General features: G+C 35.9%; 4 protein-coding genes and 1 long non-coding RNA gene across 5 annotated transcripts in view; 2 read left to right on the forward strand and 3 right to left on the reverse strand.

The window, feature by feature from the left end:
• Window positions 1–24169, forward strand: part of LOC120345419 (calcium/calmodulin-dependent protein kinase kinase 1-like) — a 310354-nt gene that overhangs the window by 44511 nt on the left and 241674 nt on the right. The gene's annotated exons all lie outside the window — the stretch shown is intronic.
• On the reverse strand, window positions 1920–4005 carry LOC144427111 (uncharacterized). The gene has a single exon (XM_078115787.1). The coding sequence runs from the start codon at window positions 3436–3438 to the stop codon at window positions 2236–2238; it is 1203 nt and encodes a 400-aa protein (XP_077971913.1). The 5' UTR covers window positions 3439–4005; the 3' UTR covers window positions 1920–2235.
• Window positions 4148–10546, reverse strand: LOC120341807 (uncharacterized). The gene is made up of 2 exons (XM_078114137.1): window positions 7921–10546; window positions 4148–5359 (listed from the first exon to the last, which is right to left on the reverse strand). The coding sequence occupies exons 1-2, from the start codon at window positions 9361–9363 to the stop codon at window positions 4484–4486; spliced, it is 2319 nt and encodes a 772-aa protein (XP_077970263.1). The 5' UTR covers window positions 9364–10546; the 3' UTR covers window positions 4148–4483.
• Window positions 11715–23257, reverse strand: LOC144427280 (uncharacterized). The gene is made up of 2 exons (XR_013477852.1): window positions 23000–23257; window positions 11715–13021 (listed from the first exon to the last, which is right to left on the reverse strand). It is a non-coding gene; the product is annotated as an uncharacterized LOC144427280 (long non-coding RNA).
• LOC144423754 (uncharacterized) lies at window positions 13110–14686 on the forward strand. The gene is made up of 3 exons (XM_078113317.1): window positions 13110–13200; window positions 13674–14201; window positions 14286–14686. Exons 1-3 carry the CDS (start codon window positions 13110–13112, stop codon window positions 14507–14509), a joined length of 843 nt encoding a protein of 280 aa, XP_077969443.1. The 3' UTR covers window positions 14510–14686.

A 24169-nucleotide genomic window follows, 5' to 3' on the forward strand; every position in this document is an offset into this window, starting at 1 on the left:
AGCATTGTCCATATCTCTGTTGTAACTTTGACGTCGTCGCGATGCGCAAGTTTCCGTCGAGAAATTTTCCACGCTATTGAGTCAGGGCGAAGGATACACGCCGCGAGATCGTATCTCGTTTCCTATAATTACTCTTTTAAGTTTAAGCAATGAGCATATATACAATGAGTGGAAACTTGCAAAGATTTGCTCATTGTGGCATTGTTCCCTGCATTTTTACGTCGTCCAGCTAAATGGTTCGTTGCATATTAAGAAAACGCATTGCTCGCTGCCAAAATCCCTTGCTTCAGCCGACTCGGGTGCGAAATTGGCCGTATTAACTTGACTTGAGGTCTTTAATTCTTCAATACATATTTGATTTTGGGTTTCGAAGTATGGTACGCTGAAAGCATACAACTATGAGCATATGCTTATTGGGAATGCATATCTATTAGACAGAAAACGTATCTACAAAACAGAATATGAACCAGTCGCCGAGAGGAGTGCGGTTATTTATGTATTTATTAATTGATATAACATGGGATTTACATATTTATCCAAGGGGAGAGGAAAGCCGAAAAGAAGGCCTAAATATATGGCGAACCACGACCTCTCTCAATCATAGCTCTGTGCACCATATGAATCACATGGCTCTGTGAGCTATTCGTTTACTTATTAAAAATACTGATTTTAACTATAAATTACTCTGGGATATCTTGCCATTGAAAAAAAAAGCCAGAAATTGGAAGAAAAGCAGGGAATGAAATGTGTGTATTATGTAATAGAGAACCTGAGTTTGTTTCACATATTTTCATGTATTGTGTATTTACAAAAAATATTTATGAAGATTTTGTTTTAGATATATTAAAATTGATTAGAATACATTTTGTTATCAATATGATTCTTGCATATTATTTAATTTTAACGATCCTTTATATAGTCGTATAGATACTGTTGATTTGGATGCAATTATACTTTTGTTATCAATAGTGAGATATAAAATTTTGACCATGAGAAATTCTATTATATTCGAAAATAAAACACAACATTTTGCCTTTCTCAAAAAGCAGATAAAAATGGCCATAATATAGAGAATTATAGAATAAACAACCCATTTGTGAGGGAATTGGAAAATTTATGTAAAGCATTATTTCAAAAAGAAAATTATATGTTTCTGATATGTATTTTATATTTACTAATTTTATTTTTATTGTTTTTTATCAATGCATTTAATAAAATAACCTAATTATGGTATGGATTACTACTGGAATTGTAACTTGTAATATGCATTTTTTTGTACTACAATTGAGTTGGTTTTATGCGAGAGAATCACACACTATGTCAGCACTAATATAATTTTTCTGTACTACAAAGAGTTATCTTTAAGAAAAATGAGAGACATTTTATTATCACAAACCATGTCAGCACTATGATAAATTTGAATAAACAGTAAAATAATTACCATTATTTGTGAGGGTTAGATCACCGAGTCTCCTGACCATAAAAGAGATCATTCACAAATAGCATTGAAAATATGCACAAAACTTTTTCGGGTTTTGGGTAGAACATTGCCCCAACGTAAACACAGTAGTGGGATTTAGCCGCTTTGCACCGGTTCTATAGAACTCTCTCACGGAATTTTATGAGATCAGCGAACCGTGATTGCATGACTTTTTGTAACAGAACCACCTGAAAATCCGACATTTGTATGATGGAACCGGCTGACAAAAAATTTGAATCCAACCACTGCGTACACACCTATATATTTTCCAGATGTCACACATGATCAGAAGTATCTAAGTGGGCTAATTGAATAAAAAATTATGGCTTCTCACCACCCAATTTTGCCTTCAATGCTTTGCGAAGGCCAATGTTTTGATCTTTTGGGTGGTTGAACTGAATTTAAAACTCTAGCTTTTTGGTAGCAACGAGTTTTTAAATAATATGATCCAAAGTAATATTATTTCGTAAAGCAATGCTCATATCATTTAGATTAATGTTGTCCAAAATATTGAACAAAATTTTATCATGCTTATATCCTTTCCTGACTCTTTCTCAAGTTCTACCAGAAATTTAACCAATTCTGGCGCAGGTGTAGTTAGTGTAATAATCTTTATTTTGCAAAACAGTTATAAGAGAGTCTGGTGGGTTTTGTGGCTCTTCACAAATATGGCTGCATATACAATTACTTGTCCAGGCAAAATCTTTCCCTCATTTTTTACCAATTTTTTCCTGGCCTTCTGAATGATGCAGACTTTAAAAGTCTTTCCCACGTATTTCTCCAGTATGTGTTTTCATGTGGCGTTTCAAATTTTTTGGCCATGCAAAAGCTTTTTCACATATTTCACAAGTATGAGGTCTTTCTCCAGTATGTGTTCGCATGTGGCATTTCAAAGTATTTGGCCATGCAAAAGCTTTTTCACATATTTTACAAGTATAAGGTCTTTCTCCCGTATGTGTTCGCATGTGCTTTTTCAAATCACTTGTGCTGGTAAAACCTTTCCCACATATTTTACAGAGATAAGGTTTTCTACCAGTATGGGATTGTATGTGCCGTTTCAAATACTGAAGCCTTGCAAATTCTTTTCCACATATTTCACATGCATGAGGTTTTTCTCCAGTATGTGTTTGCATGTGGCATTTCAAACGACTTTTCCTAGCAAAATCTTTTCCACATAATTTACAGGCATGTGGTTTTTCTCCAGTGTGCGTTCTCATGTGTCTTTTCAAATCACCCATACAGACAAAACTTTTTCCACATATTTTACAAGCACAAATTTTTTCTCCAGTATGTGTTCGCATGTGGTTTTTCCAACAACTTGCCCAGGCAAAATTTTTCCTACATATTTTACAAGAATATGGTTTCTCACCAGTATGCGTTAGTAGGTGACTTTTCAAATGCTGCCGCCTTGCAAAACCTTTTCCACATATTTCACAAGCATGAGGTTTTTTTCCAGTATGTGTTTGAATGTGCTTTTTCAAATCACACGTCCAAGCAAAATTTTTCCCACATATTTCACAAGCATAAGGTTTATCTCCAGTATGTGTTCGCCCATGCTTTTTTAAATAACTTGTCAGGGCAAAACCTTTACCACATATTTGACAAGTGTAAGGTTTTTCTCCAGTATGAGTTTGTATGTGGCTTTTCAAACTACCATGTATAGCAAAATCTTTCCCACATATTTCACAAGCATAAGGTTTTTCCCCAGTATGTGTTCGCATGTGCTTATTCAAATCACTTGTCGAAGTAAAATCTTTCCCACATATTGTGCAAGAATATGGTTTTTCTCCAGTATGTGTTCGCATATGCATTTTCAAATTACTTGTCCAGATAAAACCTTTTTCACATACTTCACAAGTATATGGTTTTTCATCAGTGTGCTTAAGCATGTGATATTTCAAAACATTTGGCTTTGTAAAATCTTTCCCACATATTTTACAATCATAAGATTCATCCATATAAACTTTATCAATTGTATTCAGTCGATTAGTCACTTTCGTATGTTACGCGATATCTCACTAAAATTTTGCATGTGCATTCATCATATCTCAGTGATTTTGGATGAATTAGCAATTTATTTATCAATTAGGGACACGTCGGTACTGAGTCAGGGCAAAGAAATCGAAACAGCAGTTTCTGTTTTGCGGGATCCTCTAACTGAACATGCGAAAGATCGATAAGTCGGCGGTCTCCGATCGCTATCTTGATTAGATATTCGTATATTGTTATTCCTTTCCTATTAAAGACAAAATCAAAACATTACTTGTCTAAATACAGATATGTATGGGTGAAAGAAAAAGGAAATCAATAGTTATTGAACAGAGAAGGCTTGCTGGGATGAATGACAATGGTTGCTAGCAGCTGAGTTACTCATATTATAGGTGGTGCACAGTATAGACAAATGGAATGAAGGGACTTCTGATCTGTGACCTCCTTCTGAAAACCAACATATGTAACCGGAGGTTCTTCCATTTTTGGATTAACAAGTTCATCAGTTTTCACATTCAATAGTAAAAACCAAATAACAAAAGTGAAAGAACAAATGCATTACAGTCAAAGAAATAGGCTTGCTTTGCTCATTGCCTATAACGATCTGTTCTGTGTCTTTGTAAAGGTTCAGTTTGAGAAACCCCAATCTATATCTTACATACAACACATACACAAATATAAACAATATGAGAGGATGTGATATTAAGAACTTTCACTACTCTATAATACTATCGCAACTAAATTCAAAGCAAAACTGATATATCATTTGCAATTGCTTTTGCATAAGATCACACCTGGGTACTATCTATTTATATCTACAGCACCTACCTAGAAAGATCAGAAAAGTAAAGTTAAATAAACATCACAGGGTAACTAACGCTTGTCTAAAAAAAGTTAAAACAGTTTTACACCATATGAGTTTACATGTGTTTTTCGGATTTCTAAGTATTTTAACTTGTCACAATAAAATTCTGGAGAAAATCAGACAAAGAAAAAAATAAATGAAAAAACGTTTTACACAATATGACTTTTTATGTGTAGCCTTAGGTAATCTGATCTTGCAAAATCTTTCCCACATACTTCACAAGCATGAGATTTTTCCCCAGTATGCATTCGCATGTGCCTTTTCAAATTACTTGTCCAGACAAAATTATTTCCACATATTTCGCAAGCACTAAGCTTTTCTCCAGTATGGGTTCGCATGTGCTTTTTCAAATAATTTGTTCTGGCAAAATCTTTCCCACAAATTTCACAAGCATAAAGTTGTGCCCCAGTATGCATTTGCATGTGCTTTTTCAAACGATCTTTCCTTGCCAAATCTTTCCCACATATTTCACAGACATGAAGTTTTTTTCTAGTATGGGTTTGTACGTGGAATATAAAATGATGCAACCTTACATATTCTTTATCACATATTTCACAGGTATAAGGTTTCTTTCCAGTATGCGTTTCCATGTGTTTTTTCAAAGCACTCGCCCAAGCAAAATCTCTTCCACATATTCTACAGAAATAGGGTTTCTCACCAGTATGCTTTCGGCTGTGCTTTTTTAAATCACTTGTCCAAGCAAAACCCTTACCACATATTTCACAAGCATACGGTTTTTCACCAGTATGCATTCGTATGTGCCTTTTCAAATCACTTTTCCTGGCAAAATCTTTTTCACATATTTCACAAGCATATGGTTTTTCACCAGTATGCATTCGCATGTGCCTTTTCAAATCATTTGTCCTGGTAAAATCTTTCCCACATATTTCACACGCATATGGTTTTTTATCAGTGTGCATTCGCATGCGGAATTTCGAAATACTTGGTTTTGTAAAATCTTTTCCAGGTATTTCACAATCATGTTGTTCTCCCATATCAACTTTCGGATTAATGGTACTGACTATTATTTAAAAATTTGTTTTATTATTATTTTTTTCCTATTAAAGACAAAATCATTGATAAAACGTTACTGGCCTAAACACAGATATGTAATGAGTTAAATATGTATAAGTGAGAAAAAAAAATGGAATTAATATTATTTAAATAGCATGCTCAGAAGGGTTACTGGGATGAATGACAACAATGGTTGCACAAAGCTGAAAGTTGGACTTATTGGCGGCACATGACATAGGCAAATGGAGACTTCCGACATTCGTGTTATTCCATATTAATAGCCAGATTCGCCATAATAAGTTTCCATCAATTATTATATGCATCACATTAAATAATGTAAACCTACATGAATTTACTTCAAATTAACGTAGTCATTGTGGTCGAGCACATAGTGAAACCCTTTTCTCATTGTCCCTAGCAACCTGTTCTGATTCTTTGTAAAGGTTCAGTTGGAGAAACCTTGTTCTAGATGAGAGTGGTCCAAACCCAGGCCCGCGGACCACTTGTGGCACGTCGCTTCATTCTCTGTGACTGAATTGACTAGTATGATGGCTAGCTGAAGCAGCTAGCTGAGTTGAAGATGTGATGGGCAGTCTAAATTGTTACCTGGATTTCTGTCGTTTTAGTGCTAACAATTTAGACATAATAGAAAACTTTAGCCTAGGTTGGCAATGCCTGATAACTATGTGTTTACACAATAGAAGTGCTTTTTTTGTACTGCACTGTTTACCTATTCTTGGTACTATTGTGGCCCGCGTAACCCACCACCCTGTTCTAGAGCATACATACACAATGTGAGAAGATATTTAATTGAATACTTTCACTACTCTATACAGTTGGCGCAAATGAATTCAAAGCAAAACTGATATGAAACAAATGATATATGATTTGTAACTGCTTTGATTGTTCATAAGATCACACCTGGGTACTTTCTATTTATATCCACAAAACCCACCTAGAAAGTAAGGTTAAATAAACATCACAGGGTAACCATTGCTATAGAAAATCAGACAGTGAATAAAAAAAGTTCAAAGATTTTTACACCATAAGGGTTTACATGTGTTTCTTCAAGTAATCACATCATACAAAATCTTTTCTGTATATTTCACAAATATGAGGTTTTTTTCGAAAATTAAATGCATGTACAGAGAATTACATCAATGTAATATATTTCAAGTTTGACGCAAATTGGACAACAAATGGCTGAGTAATTGATTAAAGTATAGTGAAATCAACCCAACCAAAGTTAGCCGGTTTTACGGTACTGTTTCGCTTGGTGTCCATATATTTGTAGACTGCGGTATCTACTGCAACTCGAATCAGTTCAATTCATCTTGAAACAGAATCATCACAGAACTTGGAAAATCCGTTGCCGCTTTGCCCATATGGAAGCCTAAACTGTCTCTTGAAGGTGGGGCCTGCAGTCTGCAGTCTCAGATTTTTTTAATTCATGTCTTTCAATAGGGGGCTTTTTTTGAATCATCAAATTGCGCTTGGTGTCAATATATTCGTAGATTGTGGTATCTGCGCAATGTATATTTTTTTATATTTAATCCAAGAAAAAATGAAATTAGTGATACTTGAAAAGCATGCTTTCCAGGATACAATATAATAATGGTTACATGCAGCTAGGAGTTCGCAGAAACTCATTGGTTGAACACAGAACAAAGAAGAAGGCAAAATATGTAGATCATTTAAACAACAAATACACAATGTAATGGGGCAGATATTTGGGAGGTTTCATTGCCTTATACTCTTGGGGAAGTAGTATCAAGTTAATAGAAAACTATTGATAACAAGTGATATTTGTTTGGCCATTTGTTTCTTAGATTTGATCTTTATTTTGGATAGTTACATTTCTTTATTATGTACACATATTTTCAATGTGTTTAAAAAAAACATACTTTCGCCTTATAGATAGATATTTTTAAATTTGGGTGCGAAACTTCACAAATTCTAAAAAGGGGATGACTTGAAAAGTTTAAGAACCACTGATTCACAGAATAGCAAAAGGACAAAAAGCTGAATAGCAAAACAGAACCTTTACCGAAATCTATTGTTAAAGAAAATCAACAAAAACAAAAGAACAGACGGTCTTAAAAAGTCTTTACCGTTTCGATGCTTTAAACGAAATGAACAGACCGTAAAACCTTTCTCACATCTTTCAAATGCTTGTTTCAGTATGCAGTTCATGTGTGGTATTGCACAACCTTTCTCACGTATTTCACAAGAACACTGCGTTATCAGTACTTTCAGGTTAGTCCAATTCTCCATTTAACGCTTATCTTAGAAGTTTTTTTAGTATGAGATCACATAGGTACTTTTTTACCACCCATGCCTACAAAAGCTTCCTATTCAAGAAGATTCCTTTGCGACATGAGTTTGCTTCTGAGGTATTTAATCTTGAAAAAATTTTCCAATATATATAAAGTGTTAGTGTTTTTAGAGTATGGCTTCATATGTGCTCTTTCAATTTATGAAATCTTACAAAATCATGAGTGTAAGGTTTTTTACCAGTATGTGTTTAAATGTGGCCTTTCAGTACAATCATGAGGTTTAATTTGCAAGCTCAAGGTTTTTCACTGGTGTGTGCTCCCATGTGGCTTTTCAAAGTCTTTCGTCGTGCAAAATCTTTTCCACATATTTCACAAGCATGAGGTTTTTCTCCAGTATGCCTCTGCATGTGAATTTTCAGATTACCTCTAATTGAGAAATCTTTCCCACATGTTCCACAAGTATAAGGTTTTTCTCCAGTATGGCTTCGCATGTGTGTTTCTAAACTACCTTTTCGGGAAAAATCTTTCCCACATTTTTCACAAGGATAAGGTTTTTCTCCAGTATGGATTCGCATGTGCATTTTTAAATTACTTGTATTTGGGAAATCTTTCCCACATATTTCACAAGCATAAGGTTTTTCTCCAGTATGGCTTCGCATGTGTGTTTCTAAACTACCTTTTCGGGAAAAATCTTTCCCACATTTTTCACAAACATGAGGTTTTTCTCTAGTATGCGTTCGCATGTGCATTTTTAAATTACTTGTATTTGGGAAATCTTTCCCACATATTTCACAAGCATAAGGTCTTTCTCCAGTATGAATTCGAATGTGGCGTTTCAAGTTACCAGGTATTGCGAAACATTTTCCACATATTTTACAAGCATGTGGTTTTTCTCCTGTATGCGTACGCATGTGGTATTTCAAGGTTTTAAGCCATGAAAAATATTTTCCACATATTTTACAAGCATGAAGTTTTTCACCTGTGTGAGTTCGCATGTGGTTTTTCAGAGTTTTCAGCCATGCGAAAAATTTCCCACATATTTTACAAGCATGAAGTTTTTCTCCAGTATGAGTTCGCATATGTTGTTTCAAATTACTCAATAATGCAAAATCTTTCCCACATATTTTACAAACATGAGGTTTTTCTCCAGTATGTGTCCGCATGTGCTTTTTTAAATGACTTGAGATGGCAAAATTTTTTCCACATATTTCACAAGAATACCGCTTTTCTCCAGTATGTGTGCGTATGTGGCGTTTCAAATTACTTGGCCATGTAAAATCTTTTCCACATATTTTACATGCATGAGGTTTTTCCTGAGTGTGGATTCGAATATGCTGTTTCAAAACACCCAATGTTGTAAAATCTTTTCCACATATTTCACAAGCATACGGTTTTACTCCAGTATGGTATCGTATGTGGTATTTCAAAGAGGATGGCTTAGTAAATTTTTTATCACATATTTTGCAAGCATAAGGTTGTTCTCCAGTATGCGTATACATGTGATTTTTCAATTCACCTTTACTGACAAAATCTTTTCTACATATTTCACAATCATGAGGTTTTTCTCCAGTATGAATTCGTTTGTGGATTTTTAATCTACTCAACCAATAAAAGTCTTTTCCGCATATTTCACAGGTATGAAGTTTTTCTCCTGTATGTGTTCGCATGTGGTATTTCAAATAACATGGCTTAGTTAATTTTTTACCACATATTTCGCAAGCATGAGGTTTTTTTTCCATATTAATTGTGTTGGAACACGACGTACTTATTATTCATTCCCTACAATAAGCTCAAATAAAAATGATAGAGTACCTGAAAATCAGACAAAACATGAGGTTTAAAATACATAAATTCCATAAACAACACAAAGTTTATAAAATCGAATCATGAATGCAATCGAAAACTGAAACATGTCCTGATGCTTGAAATTGTAATACGGAAAAATATTGGTTTGACAAAGTTGTGCTTTGTTGATGTTGCGCTGTTATCTTTTATAAGTAATTAATTTTTCATCAAACATACCACGAACCCAATTGTAAAGTTTAATCTTCAATATAATCTGGTTAATTAACATTCAGATAGGTCCCGTGATTTTGATTAGAAATAAAATGAATTCCCCACACTATTGTATTCAATAACTGTCGATTTTTACTTCAAAGCATAAAATAGTTGTTTTAGTCAGTATATAATGCCATAAGGACGTCACATTTTTCTAGTTTTATATTTTCAAATCCTGACGACATTGATTTCATAAGAAATGTTCTCTCGTTAATGTGATTTGGCATATGTTCACACATGGACCGAACAAAATACAAAAATATTACACTGGAGCGGGTCTTTAACTTAAAAGGGAATTGCAAATTTGGCGTCGTCGTGTCGGACGTCAAAATTCATTCCCGCGACGCAGTCTCATGAAATCTTAATATTTTAACGAAATTACAATATAACAATTCAAAATTTCACATTTATTTGAACGAAACTCCTACGACATCTCGTGGTCACTATCACACATTATATACCTTGTTATCGACCTCCACCAATGATGGTATTTTGACGATAATAGCTAAGTAGAAGCGACGCTCTGTGCCGTTGAATAATGGCCAGGGATGGCCAATACCGAATAGTTCACTATTTCGAATACATTCGAAATTATTTTTTTCGAATATGAAATTTCGAATACTTCGAAAATAAAATTCACTAATTGAGGCTTATCTAAATGTATGTAGGAATTTCCATACAATAAGCAATGGAATAACAAGTTACTACCTAGTATCTACAAGTTACAACCTAGTTATATTACCAGGCATTTCATATTTGCAGATTATTGCAGTATATATTTTATATACCTTGAGTCATGTTAACAGAATTAAATTAATACGGCAATAGTGGTATCGGTGATGGATTTGAATATTTGCGCAACACAAAATCATCCTAGTAAAACGTCCATACTTTTAAATATCAACCATTATCCAAATTATTTGCCAAAAAGCGGGATAAAGTACGAGTTATTTTTCCGACTTTTCTAAGTCCACAGATCGCCGTTGTATTTTGTTAATACAAAAATAGGAATCAAAAATTAATATCTATCACGAGATTGCCGTGATATTGTGCCGAATATAATTAGTTTTTGATTCTTATTTTCGCACTCACGAAAAAATTGTCACAAGTCGGAGAAAGAATTTATACTTTATCTCGCTTTTTGGGAACTAATTTGGATAATGGTTGCCATTGATTTGTATTTAAAAGTATGGACTTTTTACTAGGATGATTTTGTGCTGCGTAAAATATTCGAATCCATGACTGATACCACTATTTAAAATGCCTTACCATGTTAATTTAGTTCTATAATCATAACTCAAATGTTGGTAAATCGGGCAGTGTACCACACATTTTAAGGCCACAGATTGCCGTTGCATTTTAGAATTATAATAGTTTTATTATTTTGTAAATACGAATCCAAAATTAAATATAATTGGGCAGTTTACCACGTATTTCATGTCCACAAATACCCGTGGTATTCGGTATTAATACTTTCATTATTTTCTCAATATGAAAATAGGAATCAATATTTAATAATATCGGTCAGTTTACCACACATTTTATGTCCACAGATTGTCCATACAACATTGAGTTACGTTGAACGGAATTAAATTAATAGGACATGACATTTTAAATGCTGGTACCAGTCAAGGATTGGATTATTTTGCGCAACAAAAAATCATCCTGGTAAAGGATCGATACTTTTAACTATCGTTATCAAAATTATTTGCCAGAAATTATTTTCTAATAAATCAACTTGTTTTTCCAACTTGTGCCAATTTATTGGATATCGTAACAATGACGGCTATAAATACCGTATTTCCCGGCTAATAAGTCCACATGGCAAATAGGACGATGTCTATTTTTAGCACTCAAAAAAGGGTTTTTTCCATATAGGCCTCCAATAAGACTGGTAGAAAAATGTGTCCCTGTGATATGCGCTAATAATTTTATATGTTTAGAACCAGATCATGTTAGTTTGGTAGAATCATACTCACAGAATTAACTATTTTTAACAATTGAGCGGTAAATTTAAGTTGTAAAGCGGCAATCATTTTGGACAACCTATTAACCCGAATGTTAAAATAATTTTGGAATGTGATAAGTACTACACTGTACGTCCACGGGTTATTTCACAGCTGTGTTTTCCTGTCCCTGTCGTGTTCTGCTGAATCGGCAAAACGAAAGGGTCACAAATCACTTTCACTCGGTGGCCATGTTTCTCTTTAAAGTAACAATAACCGGCCTGCGAATAAATATCATGATTGGCAGACCCTAAGACCCAAATATAAGGTTACACAAATCATGCTTGAGAAGACTAATAAGCAGGCCACATAGAAATAAAATAAACATACTTTCTCAATTAGACGCCCCCCAAAAAAAAATCAGGCCAAAAAATTGGGCCTAGAAAAGCGGTAATTGTCAATTTTTCGACGTGATGGAAATGAATTTGTAAATTAAAAGCCTCGTGGACGAATGTCGGCAATGTCCACCCACGCAAACGTGCAAATGTGTCGCAACACTATGCGACGTACGATCGCTCAGAATATAAACAATCAAAGTGCCGATTCTATTTCATCGTCATTACAATACGTGAGACAGCGTAAAAAGTTGTTTGAAGATTCCCGTAAAACGAAACACCACGTTTACGGCGAAAAGTGGCTACTATTCGGAATTATTCGAAAATCAGCCGAAAAGGTATTCGAATACTATGATATTCGAATATTCCATTCGTTTTGGACAACCCTGATAATGGCCAATCGTTTTTTGACAATATTTCAGTTATTTTGGGAAAAAAATAATTATGCAACATTGAAAAAGTTGAGAATAGATGTATATATAACAGCTCTAACTATAATAATTGGAATTGTCAATATACGGCGCTTATTAGTCCAGATATGGCTGTTTAAAATTTTTGTCCTAAGTTAGTGTGTACAGCACACTATCCAAAATTGCAAGAATTTTGCTCAATTGCGCTTTTTGGTAGTATTTTGCGCAACTTAATTATACTGTATTATTACCCATATTGAGGAACAACAATGTCCAGACGCCTCCAAAAGGAGAGGGGTCTGATCATCGGTCAAATGGATTTTTCTGAAGCGAGACAATGCTGTACCGTAAAAGCGCCTAACTAACAATGTACATAATCCATTGAACTGATCACGAGATTCATGTAAAATGTAAATTTCTGAATTTTAAATTCCATAAAAATAATGGAATTTCGTGCCTGCGTCAATAGTTACGTTGGCGTCACGTTAGTCGTTTTCAATCATGTTGAATCAGACGTCATTTTGACACCAGTCATGTGGGCGCCGATTACACTCTTTGAAGTTCGTGGATTTGAAAGTGGCGAACCGCCTAGAAAAGATAAACTGAGTGTCAAAGTCAATGATAAAATTACAAAAATTAAATCATGAATTACGCATGGCTATAGATATGCTCTGAAATGACGGAATATCTCCGTACAGGCATGCTCAACAGGAGATCCCAGCATTTACTGGCAAATTTCGAAATAAAGAAAAAGATTTCTTGGTATGGTTTTTGGTCATTTACTACAACTTCTAACGACTTGGAAAATATGGCTAAACGAGATTACAACTCCTTTAATTCGGAGGACTTGAAAAGAGCAATGTATGACATCGAAAAGGGGATGTAATATGCAAAACTGCATGGGGTTAAGATGACAAAATGAAGAACCGTCATCCAAAAAAAATTCAACAGAACTGACTGAAGAGGAGTGCCGATTTGCTTCATGACTGGAAATAGTAGCTCGATTGGGGTTTCCGGTCGATCCAGACGACATAAGGAACATCGTCAAACATATTGGACAGAAAAGGGGTGAAGTCTGAATTCCCAGAGAACAAACCTGGCATTAAGTGAATGAATAACTTTTGCAAAAGACAGCGGTTAGCGAAACATCTAGCTTCTAACATAAAACGGGCAAGAGCTGCAGTCGGACGCAAAGAAATTGAATCATATTTCGCAGAGCTGAAGCACATACTATGCTAAGTTCCAAAAGCAAATATCTTCAACTGTGACGAGACTAACCTCCAAGACAACCCTGGGAAGAGGTTGATTGTCCCGCTTGGAACAAATAGGGTCGAGAGAATACAGGAGCATTCGAAAACATCCATATCTCTAATGTTCTGCGGATCAGCAGCTGGAGTTCTGCTTTCTCCAATGGTTGTGTACGCTGCAATGAACGTCTATACTTACTGGACGTCTGATGGTCCACCACCGGATACTATATACAACGCCATACTCAGTGGTCGGTTTGATAGAACATTCATAAGGTGGTTCAAAGAATTGCTTGTTCCCCATTGCCAGCAACTCCAAAAAAAGAAGTTCTTAAATAACCTAATTTCCCACCTAAGTATGGACATAATCGAAATGGCCGATCGCCACAATAATACAGCACCCACATCTTGCAACCACTGGATTGTTCGTTTTTTTCTCCATTTCTTCAAGTCAACGTTTGGGGAATTTTGTCTCAATGGCAAACGGAAACAAGTTTCAGGGGATTCCCAAATGAGCATTTCCTCATAACAAACTTTAAATTTAGACACAGAGAAAACTGCGGCGAAAAATCTCATTTTGGGATTTTGAATTTGCGGTCTCCACCCATTCATCCCTGAGATTGTTTTGAAGAACTTGCCACATAACCAAACTGATTACATTTCAGTACCGGTATTTGATGAAGAAGGAAGTGAACCCGGCATTACCACATCGTGCTTCATTAAATATTTGAGTCAAATGCACAAAGAGACTGCGAGTCCAGTGCGCCGCGGAAGAGGCCCAAAGATTACGCCGGGGCGGAATTTATGTCTGCTCGACCAAAAAATATAATTGGGAATAGACGAAACAAAATCTCAGGACAGTCAACTTCATCGGATAATTCTTGCACAGCGTGTGAATTGTGGAATGATCCTAGAGGCTGCTCAAGCTAAAAAGATAAATGGATTGGATGCGAATCATGTGATGTTACGTAATGGTTTCATTACAATTGTTGTAGAGATCCACGTGATCCTTGTGGAAAATTTTAATTCAAGTTTTTTTACCATTTTCCAATTTTTATCATTTATTAATCTTTTAACTCTAATTGACGTAGTTACTTTTCATTTAGTCGTTTCATTTACTTTCACTTTTGTACTTGGTAATACATAGAATAATTAGAAAAAGATACGTGGTTTCAAATTAGTGTGATTAGGTATCATTGTGAGGTAAATAGCAATACATTTAAAAGGTACAGGTAATTTAGATATACCGTAGTTACTCGAAATTACGCCTATATCGCCCGAATAGGCGCAACTCCCTAAAAACAGCGATTTTATAAAAAATCGCACACAAGCCGGTCTTACGAATCGTGACACGCCAGACCCATCAAGAAAAACGTAGAAAGAGAACAAAATGACTGTATCGCAAACATTTCTCACGTATATCGTTTCTGCATGTTAGCGAGGGCCGTAGGTGGATTATTACCCGGATTATTACCCGTAACTCTTGCTTGTTAGTTTATGTTAATAAAGTCTATATTGCTTTTCAATGCGTCGTGATTGTGTCGGGAGATTAAAATAGAGTTCCTGAATCAGCACAAAACAATTAACGACGATTAATTTCGTTACTTGTCCGTTTCAAGGAAAGAAATAACGCTGTATGAACACATTCTTATAAATCGCTACGAATCTTAACACACCAGACGCCTTAAGAAAGGCGCAGAAAGAAAACAAAATTGCTGTAACACAAATATTTCTAACGTTTATCATTTCTGTTTGTTAGCGAAAGCCGTAGATTCTTACTCGTAACTCTTACTTGTAAATTCATGTTAATAAAGTCTATATTGCTTTTCATGTGTCGTGATTTGTATTAATGGGAGGGATTGTTGTCGGGAGTTTAAGTTGAGTCAGCATAGAACAATTTCCTTTGATCGTCCACAACGCGGGTAATTTCAATAACAGTCTTTATCACCGCCCCTTAACGGATAACATATCGTAAAGGTGATTAAATGTCGCGCACCGTTAATTGCCTCTACGGCGATAGTGCACCAAATAGTGAAGTTTTCACCACGAAACAACTGGCCGTATATCTGGCCGTAAAGAAATGCAAGCGAAAACAAACAATCACAGCCTGTACAAGCGTCACATGTTAAACAACCAATCACAGACTGTACAAGCTATCAGCTGTATGATAAGACAATCCAATTTCACAAGCGAGTGTGTGTGTGCACGCTTTTTATCGTGAGAACTTGATATGGTTTGAAGCTTTTGGAATTACCGGCAAGTCAGCATAATATCATCTCACTGCGTGATCAAATTCTGTACGCGAATGAGCCGATTTTTTGGTGCAATCTGAGTTATGCGAGAATAAGACGGTCCCTTAGTTTGGCAACTTTTTTTTTGAATCTTAAACTCGGCCCATTCGCGAGCATATATGATACATGTTCTATAACATGGAGCGATAATATTAACGACGCTCGTATCATGTCATTTAGTAGCGTTAGACGGCGTTACACATGCTCTGTACTCTTTTTGCGTAAGAGTGACGCAGCCTCTATCAAGTTAAGGCAGTGAAGGATATCAGATGCCAGGTAAGAAAATCGAATAATATTCATCAAATAGATATCAAGATTAGTTTATTATTTTAGAACATGGAAAGCACACCCTGAATGCACATCTCACTATACAAGTTTGAAGCGATTTGAATGTATATGACCAAAGTAATTGAACATTTATTGCTAAATTTGTCCAAAGTTAGGTGCTTTTCTGGTATAGTGTGCCGCACTGTTACAACAGTGACTGGCAGAAAGCCAGAATAATTTAGTCTCTGATACAGATAATGGCCAACCAATTGCTTCTCCTTAGTATGGAGAATAGTGAGTGAAGTTCAGTTCATACCTGCATACCATACCAGCCATTTGAAATCAGTGATTCGACTTCATGCAATTTCTAAGTCACTCGGAGCCAGGCGCGCAGCCAGGATTTTTGAAATGGGGTTTCAAAATCGGAAACTGCCAGTGCCGTCTGTAATAGTCCCCACGATCATGCGCTCATTAATAGAGCCGCCTTTTAGTGTATAATGAATTTTCTGTCACGTAAAATATTCAATTCATGACAACTACGAGATTCTAAAATGTCCTTATATACAGGGGCGGACACTTTCCATAATTTTGGAGGGGCGAACTTGGATAGCCTACCGAAAAACACTGCTTCGTGTATCGTCACGTAACAATAACCTTTCGACGTCATTCTCTAAGTATTAGAATGTCATTTTGCTACTCATATATCGAGTACCTACAATGCTTCGCTTAGACACGTAAATTGCTCGTCACTGAACCAATTTATTGAATTCCTCGAGAATTAGCACACGGCTCTTGCTAACAAACAGAAAATAACAAATTTGAAGAGTCGTATTAGGTTATTGTTTCAATTCCTAGTTCTGCATAAAGCGCACTAACGCCGTTTCGTGAAATTAGAAATGCAAAACAAGGTATCAAGCTATTGTACGAATTTTTTTCCTAAATTTTACCAAGGAATTATCATTTGACTAGTAGAATTGCCATTATTGCCGATTTATTAAATCATCATTTGAACTCGAAATAACATTCAGGATTCACGCAATGACTTTGCAGGGTTTTTAATTATAATTTAATACGAAAATAAACAGGCACAAGGGTAGGCGCGCAGCCAGGATTTAAAACAAAAAGGTTGGGGTCAAAATCGAAACTTCCCATTGCCGTCTGCAACAAGCACCGCGATTACGCGCTCGTTAAGAGAGCAGCCTATTTAAGCGTATAATGATTTTTCTGTCGCGTAAAATATTCAATCCATGACAGCCACGTTGCGACTTCTCACATCAAAATAAAAATATTACTAAACTAAAGTACCACGACGATATGTAGACATAAAAATATGAGATAAGCTGCCCGATGTATTTAATTTTGCTACGTATTTTTGCAATCTTCCGAACTCGTTATCACCGTTAAAAAATATCTCGATATCTGATATAAAATCCCATATAGTACAATTTTACTTCATACAATGAAAATAATTATAAAGTATACTAGTAAATCAAAAATACAAATTCACCGCCTCGAAATCCAAGCGGAACAGTCGTCGCGATTACGCCACTTGTTAAAAGAGCTGACTTTTCAACGAAAAATGATTTTTCACTTGTGCAAAGTAATCAATCAAAGACCGATACGGGCATATTCAAAATGTCTTGATTTATTAATTTAATTGTCTTCAATTTTACGGTTGAGTCGACAAAACAAGAGCCACTCTAAAACATCATGGCAATCCGCGGACATAAAAATGTGTAGTAAACTGCCCGTTTATATATTGTTTTGATCCGTATTTTTGCTATTTTGCGAATTCGATAAATTTGAGATGTACTTGTAACTCTGGCTTCGCTCAATCGCAATGTTGTCTGTCACTCCGATTATTTTTAAAGATAAAACCTTTCGAGAAAATCGTAAATTTCCTGTCAATTCTCACGTAGTAAAAGTTATTTCAGTACAATAAAAATACATAAATAAATACTAAAATTGATCGAATATGCTTTAATTATTTTATATATCATCACAAACTGGAAAAAAGTCGCGTTCTCAGCTTTGTTTAATGTTAACACGAAAATTTTCGACGTCAATTTAAAAGTAATGGATAAAAAGGCAAATCCCGCTCACAATTGGCCGAGTTTCGATTTTTGTGACTACAGTTTTTAAAGGTCAAGAAATTATAATTTGTGCCGTAGGCACACGAAATTTTGCGATTTTCGATGCCTAGAAAAGCGTTTTTAGACTGTCGCGGGCCTCAATAAAACTTATATTGTTTACAGTTTTATTTTTAGTATTTTATATTGCCGCTTTTCAACTTATGGATACTTATTAGAATTCTCGCCAGGTTCATAAGTCCGTGCTTGAACGAAAACAAAATAATTATCATAGTCATCGTGTCACAAATTTGTGATTTAGAAAGGATAAACGCCAACGTAAAGGCGTTTACGACCTAAATAATAGGTCACAATGATGAAAACAATCGGCGATTTTAGCAAAAGGCAATTGCACGCGTTATTGGCGACTTTTTCAGTTTTCAAAAAAATTCAGAAGGGGTGGGGGTCTCTTTTTTAGGTAGTTTCTGTGGTCTGAAAAGTCGAATAGGCGTTTCGACATAGTAATTGCTTTGATCTTTGCTCGCAAATTATGCTGGGCCTTGCACGAAATCCACACCGTGAAAAGATATGTCCAGCGGTGAAAATTGTTTATAACAACTTTATTTCTAGTTAATTTTTAGCGATAATAATTAATTGTTGTAATGAAATACAGTTTGCCTCTTTCAGTTCTCTCGCAAGTGCCAACAATAACATTATTGAAAGATTTTGACAATGAGAAAACCATAATAAATTGTACAAAAATGAATTAGTTGTGCAAAACCGTGGCGCGTTTGAAGACGGTGTATTACCCGTGCGGCGCGCATGTTTCACGAAAATGTGAGGTGCTCCGAAGGCGCTCTGGTCCACATTATTGTAAGAAAACAGTTATAATATCGGTAACTATTACCGTATATGCTCGCGAATAGGCCGAGTTTAAAACTAAAAAAAAAATTGCCAAACTAAGGGACCGTCTCATTCTCGCATAACTCAGATTGCACCAAAAATCGGCTCATTCGCGTACAGAATTTGATCAACGAGATGATATTATGCTGACTTGCCGGTAATTCCAAAAGCTTCAAACCATACCAAGTTCTCACGATAAAAAGCGTCACACACACACACACTCGCTTGTGAAAGTGGATTGTCTTATCATACAGCTGATGGCTTGTACAGTCTGTGATTGTTTGTTTTCGCTTGCGTTTCTTTTACATAACAGCGACAGTGTCGATTTACGGCCAGTTGTTTTGTGGTGAAAACTTTCGTGGCAATTAACGGTGCGCGACTTTTAATCACCTTTACGATATGTTATCCGTTAAGGGGCGGTGATAAGGACTCTTATCGAAATTAACCGCGTTGTGGGCGATCAAAGGAAATTGTTTTATGCTGACTCAGGGACTCTCTTAAACTCCAGACAACAATCCCTTCCATTAATACAAATCATGACACATGAAAAGCAATATAGACTTCGTTAACATGAATTTACAAGTAAGAGTTACGAGTAAAAACCTAGGGCCTTCGCTAACAAACAGAAATGATAAACGTTAGAAATATTTGTGTTACAGTAATTTTGTTTTCCTTCTGCGCCTTTCTTAATTGCCTGGCGTGTTAAGCTTCGTAGCGATTTATAAGAATGTGTTAATACAGCGTTATTTCTTTCCTTGAAACGGACAAGGAACGAAAATTAATCGTCGTTGTGGCGATCAAAGGAAATTGTTTTATGCTGATTTAGGAACTCAATTTAATCTCCCGACACAATCACGACATATTGAAAAGCAACATAGACTTTATTAACATAAATTAACAAGTAAGAGTTACAGGTAATAATCCACCTACGGCCCTTGCTAACATGCAGAAACGAGAAATAAGAGAAATGTTTGCTTCACAGTAATTTTGTTCTCTTTCTACGTTTTCCTTGAAGCGTCCGGCGTGTAATGATTCGTAGGACCGGCTTATGTGCGATTTTTTATAAAATCGTTGTTTTAAGGCCGTTTTTAGGGAGTCTGCCTATTCTCGATATGTGTAATTTCGGGAAAATACGGTAACCGTTTAATTGCGCTTGACTATCGCGCTTTTCGGAAATGATAATTTTGTGAGGGGGAAACAACATGTATTAAAATTTTTTGCGAAATTATTGGGGGGCGACCGCCCCCTCCCCCCCCCCCCACGTTTAGTACAGTTTTACTTCATAGAATATAAATAAATATAAACTATACCAGTGAATCAAAAATACAAATTCACTGCCCCAAAATCCACACCGAACAGTCGCCGTGATTACGCCACTTGTTAAAAGAGCTGACTTTTTCAACGAAGAATGATTTTTCTCTTGTGCAAAGTAATCAATCCATCACCGATAAGGACATATTTAAAATGTCCTTTTTTATTAATTTAATTGTCTTCAATTTAACCTGTGGTTGCGTCGACAAAACAAGAGCCACTCTAAAAACCCAACACAGAATTCCGCAGACATAAAAATGTGTGATAGACTGCTCGATTATATATTGTTTTGATCCCTATTTTTCTATTTTGCAAATTCGACAAATTTGAGATGTACTTATAACAATGACTCAGTTCAATCGCAATGCTGCCACTCCAATTATTCTTAAAGATAAAATCTTTCGAAAAATCCGTAAATCTGCTGTAAATTCTCATGGAGTAAAATTTATTGCAGTACAATAAAAATTGATCGACATACTTTAGATTAATTAATATATATATCATCACAAACCTGGAAAAAAATCGCGTTTTCAACCTTGTTTAATGATAACACGAAAATTTTCGACAACAATTGTAAATTAATGAATAAGAAGGCATATCTCGCCCACAATTAACCGTGTTTCGATTTTATTGACGGTATGTTCCTAAACGGCGACCAAACATAATGTGTGCCGTAGCACACAAAATGCTACGATTTTCAATGCCTAGAAAAGCGTTTTTAGACTGTCGCGAGACTCAACAAAACTTAAATTGTTTACGGTTTTATTTTCAGTATTTTATATTGTCGCTTTTTAATCAAAAAATTCAGATCGTGGATTTACTTCTTGATTTGTCTTTAGAACCTCGCCTTTTTACCATGGCACAAATTTGTGATTTAGAAAGAATAACCACCAGTGTAAAGGGCATTTACGGCCTTTATAACACGCTACGTTGATGAAAACAATCGGCGACCCCGAGCCACTCCCCCCCCCCCCGGGCGGCGCCACGCTTGGATCGTCCTTGTTTAGATGATAAACAGCCTACTTACTAGTTACCGGTATTGAAAACTATAACAGAAAAAAAATCCTTCAGATGGCAAAATAACAATTTCAATATTCGATTTAAACTTCAAAAACCTGACTAAAAAGCCTGGAATGTGAAAACGAATACGGTACCGGCAACAGCAAACCATGAAAACGCACCGCCAAATCTGCCTGCCATATTTCAACGAAGAATGATTATTCTCTTGTGCAAATTAATCAATCCGTGACCGATAAGGGCATATTCAAAATGTCTTGCTATATTAATTTAATTGTCTTCAATTTAACCTGCGGTTGCATCTACAAAACAAGAGCCACTCTAAAACACCACGGAATTCCGTGGACATAAAAATGTGTGTGGTAGACTGCCCGATTATATATAGTTTTGATCCGTATTTCTCTATTTTGCAAAATAGACAAATTTGAGATGTACTTGTAACACTGACTTGGTTCAATCGCAATGCTGCCACTCTAATTATTCTTAAAGATAAAACCTTTCGAAAAATCCGTAAATCTGCTGTAAATTCTCATGAAGTAAAATTTATTTCGGTACAATAAAAAGTGTTGATATACTCTAGATCAGGGTCGGCCAACCTTTTTGGCCGACGGGCCACATTTAGTTTACTGATAACTGCGCGGGCCACTTAACATGGTAATTATGTTCTAGTTTTGCTACACTGACCAAAAGTTAATGAAAAAACAAACAAAACCCTCGTACCAAACTTTCTCAATAAATAGAATAATAAAAAAAACAAAGATACAGTAAAGTCAACAGAGTTTTTTTTTACACGTAGACATTTTAGTGTGAAGTTTGGCACTGTTTTTCGCTAACAAGTTTGTCGATATTCGCTGAAAAAGACGATGTAGCAATGCGAAGCGAATTTTCCATATGACTGTCAGAAATTAGTGATCTCACAGGGGATTTGAAATGGTTCATCTGTGAAAAAACTTGCTTGTACGAGTACGTGCTGCCAAATTATGAGGTCATTAAAACTGCCATTCTGCCCAAATGTGTAAGCTACCGGTACCGGTACTATTTACCGTATGTATCGATATCTTCCAGTTGGTGATGGCACTCATGGCTCGTTTGAAAGGGCTAGCAGAGCGCATTTCAGGAAAATGAACAACTTTTTTGTATCAAATCTTTATATTAACTACATCACTCGAAAAATAGAAGTTTTACTAAATTTTTTTTCATTTAATTCCGAAAATACAGCGCGGGCCACTCGAAACTCCTTGGCGGGCCACGGGTTGGACGACCCTGCTCTAGATTAATTAATTTATATATCATCACAAACCGTGAAAAAAATCAATATAAATTATTTCGATATTCGATTTGAACCTAAACTTCGAAAACCTGACTAAAAAGCCTGAAATGTGAAAACGAATACGGTATCGGAACCGGCAACACCAAACCACGAAAACGTACCGCCAAATCTGCCTGTGTGGCAAAACTCACCTTTGACATGTGCATGATACGGAATAAAGTCGCCGATGGTCCTTTGAGGAGAGAGAGAGGTATTTATTATCACAAAATGTGCAAATGCAGGTATCGGGAAGGTTAGGAACTTGTATTTCGCAGATCCAATTGAATAATAAAGTACTTTTGAGGTAGGATTTTCATATTTGTTCCAGTGGAGAGGAGAGGAATATGGCGGCTTCATCATATGACGAACCGTGGCCTCTAGCCGAGTTACCAGCGTTGTAGGGTGAAGGTAGTTGAATAGTTCGGATTTCCATATTTATCTTAGGGAAAGAAAAGTGGATGAAAGTGTCGTCTGAGCCAAATGGGATAGGTTACCACTTTCCGCAAGATGTCAGCATTGACTTGCTAAATTTTAGTCTAAATTCCCGGGATGACACTGATACATCGCAAATGAAAATTTTGCCCTGAGAGCTGCTGTGTTATATGTAGCCTAGAATGCCGGTACCCATGAGTGAAATATTACATGGACTGGAATATCAAAATTGCATCAACGATGTGAATATGGGTATTGGGTAATATGTTTTTATTTTTTTGTTCTTCTCATTGTGGATGTACGGTATGATTCATTTGTTTTCATGATTTTTCTATGCAAATGTTCATTTTCTGGGAAGGCTGCAATCGGATCTAATCAAATTTGGGGTCTCCTGAAGTACGCGCCGTCAAGTACTTTTAGTGGGTGTAACCTAACGATTTTATTAATATTAACCCCCACCTGAGTAGGTACTTCACCCTAAAAATTACATCATTGCGACGTCACAATTGCGTCATAGAGCTAAATATAGCTAGTATGTATCGTCCGAAATGGCATCTGTGACGACTATAATGAACTCACTAACGTCAGCGTTCTCTCTCTTATCGGTATCGTTTTGTCAAGAAAACGAGAGAAATAGCTTGCTCGATTATGGATGATTGCTGGATTGTCTGCGCAACCATCCATATACTTTGGAGGGCCGGATTTCCCCCCAATGCGACGTTGCAGTGATGTAATTTTCAGATAACATAATCACGTGGGGGTTAGGAATGACATATGCAAAAATTGTTGAGCCAGGCCAACTAGAAATATGCGTGGGGTGTACTTCAGGAGACTCCAAATTTGGATGGTCTCGTCTCCATTCAGGTACGATAAGGGATTACTGGATTAGT

This window comes from Styela clava, chromosome 1 (genome assembly GCF_964204865.1).
Source record: "Styela clava chromosome 1, kaStyClav1.hap1.2, whole genome shotgun sequence".
In the NCBI taxonomy this organism is placed as follows: domain Eukaryota; kingdom Metazoa; phylum Chordata; class Ascidiacea; order Stolidobranchia; family Styelidae; genus Styela; species Styela clava.